General features: G+C 45.5%; 1 protein-coding gene across 1 annotated transcript; it reads left to right on the forward strand.

Moving 5' to 3' along the window:
* Positions 1–339: 339 nt before the first annotated feature.
* LOC123430082 (protein MAIN-LIKE 2-like) lies at positions 340–1,176 on the forward strand. Its single transcript, XM_045113996.1, has 2 exons — positions 340–468; positions 550–1,176. The coding sequence occupies exons 1-2, from the start codon at positions 340–342 to the stop codon at positions 1,174–1,176; spliced, it is 756 nt and encodes a 251-aa protein (XP_044969931.1).
* Positions 1,177–9,217: the final 8,041 nt, after the last annotated feature.

Raw genomic sequence — 9,217 nt, forward strand, 5'->3', positions numbered from 1 at the left:
CATTCAAACCGGCGGCGGCTGGCTCTCATCCAAGCCCGAATCCCCTGCCCCATCCCCTTCAGATCTGGTCATTTCTTCCTTGGATTGATCGCCCAAGGTTGGCTACTAAGTAATCTCTTCCGTTTCCCATCCTTGTATCCAAATGCAATAGGTTTTTGTTTGAGTAGATGAGTAGATTGATATGAGTAGATTGATATGAGTAGATTCATATGAGTAGTTAGGGTATGAGTAGATTCATATGAGTAGTTAGTATTAGTAGTTAGGATATGAGTAGATTCATATGAGTAGTTAGGATATGAGTAGATTCATATGAGTAGGTAGGATATGAGTCATATGTAGATGAGTGGATTAGTAGATGAGTATTTTTTTGAATATGACTATTTTTTTGTGATATGTACGATGGTGTGGCTTTTGAATGATGTTTATGACGTTAAACACCGGGCCTATTTGATGTCGGAGAAGAAAATGGTAAGTAGATCATATGATAAAAAATCATGTATTTAATAAGATGAAAATGTAATGATATCACTTACTCCTATCTGTTTGCAGGAGCTTATGCCCTTGAAGATCCGGTCTCACGGGGCATCGTCTGTAATGCAGTACGATGAGCGGTACACACCATACATCGAGATGACAGGACTCCTTCCATTCATTCAGCTTGTGAGTCGGCCAACACCCAATCTGAACGCTGCAGCAGTCACTGCACTTATTGATCGGTGGAGGCCGGAGACACATAGTTTTCACCTCCGGACCGGAGAGATAACTGTTACTCTTCAAGATGTTTCCATGATCACCGCACTTCTGATCAAGGGGAAGCCTCTTTGTATGAGCACTGATTCCGAGGGATGGCGGCAACAAATGGAGGCCCTTATTGGTATGTCGCCTCAGGAGCCGGAGGTAGAACATGGAGGGAAGAAATATAGAGTCCCGGTCGGCGCTCCTTTCACTTGGATTGCCGCCAACTTTGCTCATTGTCCTGAGGACGTAGATGACGAGGTGATCCAGAGGTATGGTCGCGTGGACATGTGGTACGTCATCTCTAGGACTATCTTCGCTGACGGCACTGGCAAGAATGCTCCATGGATGTGGCTGAAGGCATTGACTGTTTTCGACAACAAGTTCAGTTGGGGCTCGGCCGCACTCGCTTACTTGTATCGGCAGGTAATAAATTGTTAATAGTAAGTACTCTATGTTATCCTTTTCTACTAAACTGATGCATGTTTGTTTTTACTTGTAGTTGGATGATGCTTGTCGCAGATCCACAAAGGATGGTGGAGTTGGTGGTTGTATGCTCCTACTTTCAGTATGGAGCTGGGAACACCTTCCTGTTGGACCCCCTAAACCTCAAAGTGGAATACCTGGGATGACCACGGCAACCCTGTACGGCTTCCTACATGGGCTTACAAGTGGGACTTGGTATCGGAGGTGGCAAGCGAAGTGAACCTATTGTACAAGCAATACACCAACAAGATGGATTCGCTTACCCCCGAGCAGGTAAGATGGTTTCAGAGTTGACTTCCAGCTTTTATGTTGTGAGTAAAATGAATTGTGCCTTTTATGTTGTGTTGTAGGTGGAATGGCAGCCATATGGTGCCGGGCCAAACTTTGGTGACGCACACACGTTCGATCTCAATCCACTATGCCTGCAGGAAAAACATCTTTGGCTAATCCGTTGTCCCCTTATATGCAATTGGGCGGTTGAGTTTCATCTCCCGCATCGTGTGATGCATCAATTTGGGTTGTTTCAGTCACACCCGCCGGACTGGGTGGACACCGACACACAGCTTCACAGGTAACAAAATCATGCACAATAAAGAAGTACTGATGAGTTTTGTTTTTAGTGTTGAGCGAGCTACCGATGGGTTTTGTTAAAAGAAGGTTGGATAGGAGGAGGCATCGAAAGATCAAGGATTGGCATAAGCATCATAAGAACTATGTCATTATGTTCGAGCAAAGTGTGCAGGCAGCTTCGAGTCTGCAACGAACCCAGCACCGCCAGCATTGTCCGCTTGCGTTCAACAACTACCTAAGATTGTTTCAGGAGAGTACTCGTGTCGAGATTTTTCCGCCGGCTTACGAGGAGGACATATTGGAAGAACCCACTGAGTACGATGCACTTGCCCATGGCGATTACAATAAGTTAATTCACGAAGGGCACCAAACTTCCTTCGCCCCTGTCCTGAACTTTGTGGTAACTGTGCTCACCTATGTTAAGTATGAATGCTAGTACACCTATTCACTTGCATGTGATTTTCTTGTGATCATAGTACAAAGAGGTCAAGAAACAAGCTGATGAGTCCGAAGATATTCTAGAGAAGACACGTAGAGGAAAATAGGGAGAATCTGCACTTCATCTTTTCATAAAGGTGATGTTTCATTATTATTATTTTGCCCACGGATGCAACATACGGTACCTTATATATGTCATTTATATTTGAATCTAACAGGAACAAGGCAAGAAGTTGCGGCGCCTATCCAATATTTTAGGTTGCCGTGACCCTGATTATGTTTCACCTTCGAGATCCTGTTCATCCCAAAGAAATACTCTAGACGATTCAGCTTCTTCGGGAGCTCGTATGGACGATGGTGACATTACCTCGGCAGCTAATACCCAAAGAAATACTGTAGAGGATGATGTTGACACTCCAGAGGTATGACATAGCTATAAAACATTGTGCACTTTCAACCTTCATATGTATGACGATATCGTTTTAGGTTGCGGACGGGATGACGTTGAAGGCTTTCCAACGCTCCGCTTACATGTTGAAGCCTAGGAAGTAATTTAGGCGGTACTCACCGGAAGATTATGCGAAAGGAAAGAACCCTGTCGCCGGGGGCTCTCGTTTGTCAAGGATGGGAAGCATGGACGATGAGGATGAGGATGACGATGACGATGAGTCGGATGACTCGGAGCAATTTGTAGTTTCGAGAAGAAAGAAGCTAGTTTCTAAGAGGGGACGAGGCCCCAAGATGTGAACCGGAGCCATTTGGAGTTGTGAAGCATTTGCACTTGTTGGTGTTGCACTTGTGTTGTGAACCATTTACTTTTGTTGTGAACCATTTGGATTTGTGAACCATTTACTTGGTGTTGCACTTGTGTTCTGAACCATTAGGAGTTGTGAACCATTTACTTCTGTTGTGAACCATTTGCTTACGACGATGACGACGCTATCAAAATATATGCTTTCAATTTCTGTCAAAATATATGCTGTCAAAATGTTGTATTGCTGTCAAAATTCAGCTTCCAGCAGGTTTTCACATGTGTGGCGCCCAGGGCTTAGGCGCCCCACATGTGCAACGCCCAAGGCTTAGGCGCCACACATGTGAAAACCTGCTGGAACCTTTCCCTCAACACAGCCCTTTGAGAACACCCTTTCCCGCCACCTTTCCCTCCTCCGTTCCCGCCAAATTTTGAGCACACCCTTTCCCGCCACCTTTCCCTCCTCCGTTCCCGCCAATATTTCCACGTCTTCTTTCCCGCCACCTTTCCCTCCTATGGTTCCGCCAAATTTTTGACGTCTCCTTTCCGGCCAGAATTTTCCCGCCAACATTTCCCGCCATCTTCCTAGTCATCTGAGTCTATAAAAGGAGGGATTGGACTGCCTTCCTCCGTCATCCAACCTCACTTGAGAACACTACCACCACTTTAGTCAATATGAGTTTGCCTTACTCGGATCAAAGCATCAGGCCTAAGAAAATGAAGAGTGCGAGTTTGCCTCGGGGGGTGGAAGCAGTTCGATGTTGGTGCGGTGATCTCTGCAAGGTGAAGGAGGTGATGGATTTTTCAGATTGGTTGGGCATGAAGTTTATCATGTGCGCCAATTATGAATCTGATCCACCCGAATCTATTTCTGCGTACATCAGGCCACCGGTATGCTCAAGTCATCCAGATTATTGTTTACTTGATATTATTGTTTACTTAAATCTGATCCATCCGATAGTCTCCTCCTCCTCTCTACATGTACTATCGTTGGATTGACACGGAAATGCCGGACTGGGCGGTGACCGAGATTCGAGAAAGAGGTCGCCGTGCATGGGCTATCTAGGACTTGGAAGAGCGCCGCGAGAAGGCTGAAGCAGAGGAGAAAGCAGCGCAGAAGAAAGAGTGGGAAGAGTACTATGTGGGGCAGAGGGGTTTTATTGATGAGATGAAAAGGAAAAACCAAGAAGAGAAACTTCGGCTGGAGGAGGTTTACAGACAGCGGGAACAGCCCGTGAAGCTAAGAGGGAGAGAAAGAGAGAAAGGGCTCGTGCGTCCAAGGCAGCAGAAGAAGTCATTGATGGAAAAGGAAAATATCCACGTTGGACTGAGTAGATTTCACGAAGTTGTATGAGCAAGTTGTATCTTAATTTCAGCATGTTGTATCTTAATTTCAGCTAGTTTTATCAGCATGTTGTATCTTACTTTATTTGTAATCTAAAGTTCTTCCTACTATTTGTGTTATCCAACCTAGACCTTCTTTACTAGCCTCTCATACATATCCATGGCACCTAGACCTTCTTTACATAACCAACACATGAATCTCATACATAACCAACACATATATCTCATACATAACCAACCTTTCTTTACTTTACAAATAATCCTTGTTAAAAAGAGTAGCCAAGCAAGATGTGAAACAGAGAGCAATAGAAAGTGCACACTTCAGACTCCAGTAGGTTTCACATGTGTGGCGCCTAAGGCACACATGTGGAACATACTAGAGTCTGAAGTGTGCACTTTCTGTTGCTCTGTGTTTCACATCTTTTTCACATGTGTGGCGCCTGAGTCTCAGGTGCCACACATGGGAAAAAGATGTCAAACAGAGAGCAACAGAAAGTGCACACTTCTGTTACTCTCTGTTTCACATGTGTGGCGCCTGAGGCTTAGGCGCCACACATGTGCAACGCCCAAGGCTTAGTCGCGACACATGTGAAACAGAGAGTAACAGAAGTGTGCACTTTCTGTTGCTCTCTGTTTCACATCTTTTTCACATGTGTGGTGCCTAAGCCTCAGGCGCCACACATGTGCAAAAGATGTGAAATAGAGAGCAACAGAAAGTGCACACTTCTGTTACTCTCTGTTTCACATGTGTGGCGCCTAAGCCTTATGCGCCACACATGTGCAACACCCAAGCCTTAGGCGCCACACATTCTGGCATGCTGAAAACTGGAGTTTAAACATAGTGGAGTTCAAACATAGTGGAGTTCAAACATACATCACAATAATACTGGAGTTAAAACATACAACACAAATAGTGGAGTTCAAACATACATAGGGTTCTTAAAGAACATACGTCCAAAAGTGCATACATAGTGGAGTTTCATAGTAAGAAAGGGCGCAAGCGAACAAGGTTCAACAACACATAGGGTTCAACAACACATAGGGTTCGAAGATGAAAGCGCACATGATAATAGAAGCATCCGGCTCTATTGGGTCGAGCAAGGCCCCTTTCCCTTCTTCTTCTTCCTCTCTTCTTCCTCTTCCTCTTCCCTTTTGCACATTTTTGAAGCCTCTTCCTTAACCCTCTCCGTGAAGCGTTGATGCTCCCGCTCTCTCTTTGTTGCGCCCTCTGCCGTCATCTTCTTAAAGTTAGCTTCCCATTCTTTTTTACGTTTCTCTAGCGTCTTCCTGTCATTCTCCTTTATCCTAGCCTCATATCTTCGGCACTCAATTTCCATTTTCCACTCCTCATCAATCCTTGCCTTATACTCCTCATCCTTCTTCTTCCGCGCTTCGGCTGCATCCTCCTCTCTCAACTTCTTTGCAGCCCTCTCCATCAACCGCTGCTCCTCACTGGCTGCATCCTTCTCCTCCCCCACTCCGCTTTTGCCTTGTTGGGTTGAGAAGTTGCCATACCTACAAAACATGCATCAAAGGTCATAGTTAGTAAAATAACATACAAAGGAGCATGAAAAACAACATGACAGAAATAAGTCAAAGAAGTGACATACGGAAATGGTCCTCGTAGGTATCCACGCATACCAATCCTAGTAAGTCCACCACCTATCCCACCAATGCCACTAGCACCACCACCACCTATCCCACCCCTGCCTCTAGCACCACCACGACCTATCCCACCCCTGCCTCTAGCACCACCCCTGCCTCTATAACCACCACCACCACGTCCTCTAGTAAGCCCAAGTCGGTTAGGAAAATGTTGAGTAGGAACTTGTTGGGTTGTGCTTGCTTGAGTAGGAACTTGTTGGGTTGTGCTTGCTTGACCCGTCCCTTGTTGGCTTGTGCTTCCTTGACCTGTCCCTTGTTGGCTTGAACTTGGTTGGCTATGACCATGTTGGCTAGGACTTGGTTGGCTTGACCTGGAATCATTGTTTTTGGACTTCTTGTTTGGCTTCGTACACCTTCTTGTGTTGTGCCTTCTTACACCGCACTCTCCACAATGTGATCTCTCAGTAGGCTCTTGGAATTGGTTGTTCCCCAGTTCTCTGCCACCACCATGGCCCCATCCATCCATGTCTCCTCTAAAACGCTTTGTCTTTCGTCTTCCCCGTTTCACAACCATCCACTCCGGGTCGGGCCATAGTTGTACTCAATGATACTCCGGGCACTGTGATTGGTAAAAGTATGGTTCAAATCTAGGAGCCCATGTACGCTTCGTGGTCATGATCGAGAACTCGGACTCCCTCACGGTTAGTGGATGGTTGACATCCACATTCCTACTGCGAGCTGCCGTGTACAAATGCGAGCATGCGAGATGAAGCAACCTTGGCATCCCACAATAGCAATCACACAACGATAAAGATACCATGAACGCCCTGTTTCCGTGTTGCTGGCCATCGTTTGTCGTTCCGCTGGGCTCATTCACTTGGTGTGTCCAATCCTCGTTGTTGTACAGGGTAGCCGTTTGGGAGTCAGCCTTCCGTGATTCAAATACCATCCATTTGTCAACCTTTGGAGGAAACTCGTACTTGTACTTTTTCTTGTTCTCTCCCGCAATCTGATCATCTGTTTCTTGCGAGTACTTTACAAAGTATGCTCTCAACTTGTCGAATGTGTATTAAACTATTGCCGTCACCGGCAACGCACGGACACCCTTCAGCACTCGTTTGAAGCATTCTGCCATGTTACTTGTCATTTGACCATATCTTCGGCCATCTTCGTCATAAGCTCGTGCCCACTTGGGCCGAAGTTCAATCTTGCACGGACACCCTTGGACACCCTTCAGCACCCAGTTGAAGCACCCGGTTGAAGCATTATGCATCAAGTTTTTTGTGTACAAGCAAAGCGTTCTACAATCTTGCAAATCGTTTGTCCGAAAATGCTTGACAACAATCTTGAAGATCATCCGCCAACTCCTTGCTACCACATGCCCGATAGAAGTTTGCACAGAAATGCCTCATGCACCATCGATGATGCAAAGGAGCATGGCCGGGAATGACAATGTCAACCGCGTTAAGTATGCCTTGATGGCGATCCGATATGACACATATTTCCCTCTCAAACGGTAATACTTTGGTTCTTAAAATATGCAAGAACCATTCCCAGTTAACATTGTTCTCTGCCTCAACCAAAGCAAAAGCCAAAGGCATCAACCGGTTATTGGCATCACTTGCTATTGCAACCAACAAAGTGCCCTTGAATTGTCCGGTCAAAAACGTGCCATCGATGGAGATGACAGGACGACAGTGCTGAAAAGCCCTCACACGTTGCTCAAATGCCCAAAATGCACGGCCAAATACGCGGACCCTATTTCCATTGATAATCCTTGTTTTCTCCCCATACGGCTCGACCACATGAACCATGCCCAAGTTAGTGGCGGCAATAGCTCCCAGCAACCTAGGTAAGTGGTTGTATGCTTGCTCCCAATCACCATACAACTTCTTGAATGCGGCTTGCTTTGCTTTCCATGCCTTACCATATTTCACCTCATAGTGAAAGAGGGCTTTCACAAGGTATTGTACGCTTTTTATGCTCATTGTAGAAAGAGAGGAGATGGAGTTGGAAAGCCTATAAGCGATGAACTCGGAGGTGGGTTGTCTATGGCTTTGCGACGAAAGGGCACCATCAACCCTCTTGCCTCCACACATGTGATGCATACAACTGACAATGTTCCATCCTAGCCATCCTTTCCATGGTCCTGCACGGACAATCCAAGGACACCCTTTATCCTCACATGCAACCGTGTAACGCAGCTTCATGTTTGAATGAACAACTTTGTGTGGCCTATAATGCCTAACAGAATATTTATCCAACCACATCTTCAGTTCAAAGAATGTTTCGAACTTTGACCCCGGCAAAATAATATTCTTCCCATGTGTGTCCCGATGAGAAGGTGGCCTAACTCCAAACAATATGCCTTCGCCTCCGTCAACCACGGCTTCATCCGCAAGGCTAAGATCCTCGAACAATGGAGTCCGGTGATCACGCTTTAATACCTTCGTGAAAGCTTCAGCCTCCTTTGTCATGAACCATTCCTCATCAACTTCTTCATTGGGACCCTCATTGTCAGACTCAGAGGCATAACCACGTGAGTACGGAATAGAATGGTCCATTGTCTCTTGCAAATTATATTTGTCCAAATCACCAAGATTGTTGTCATGAAGAACACTACCATCATTCTCATCATTATCGTGCTCATCATTACCCTCTAGCAATGGTTCATGTTCGACACAAGAAAGAGGTTCAATGTTGGCCTCTTCGTTGATGGGTGGAGGAATAGCTTCAACAATCGGAGAGGCAACCCGGTTCAAATTCCACAAGTTAGGAACATTTGTTTTGATGGCAAATAACTCTAGAGCCTTGTCTAGTGATTCGGCCACCGTATCCTTGTATGCAAGCCAACGTTGCTCGGAATTGACACGCATGGTCTTCCAACGAATGTGCATTCCGAATCCCACATTATGCCTACCATCAAACTCAACTACATCACTAGGGTCCATCCAATTCAAATCCTTTCGGACATGTTCCAACAATTCACCATAGCTCGGACACAAATCGAACACCATGTCAAGCTCATCCGGGTCCGGATCAATATTGCCTTTTAAAAAGGCATCCTTGTCCACGTGATGAACATAAACACATGTTCTTCCCATCCCTTAACAACAAAACATAGAACATTTTTTATAAGCAATCATACAACTACAGTATCTACTTACTAACTTCCAAACATCCATAACACTAACCCCATCATAACCCTAACACAACCAAACATCCCTAACCCTAGCCTAATCATAGCCTAACCCTAGCCTAACCCTAAAACAACCATAATGCAAACAT

Source organism: Hordeum vulgare, chromosome 2H (genome assembly GCF_904849725.1).
Source record: "Hordeum vulgare subsp. vulgare chromosome 2H, MorexV3_pseudomolecules_assembly, whole genome shotgun sequence".
NCBI lineage: Eukaryota > Viridiplantae > Streptophyta > Magnoliopsida > Poales > Poaceae > Hordeum > Hordeum vulgare.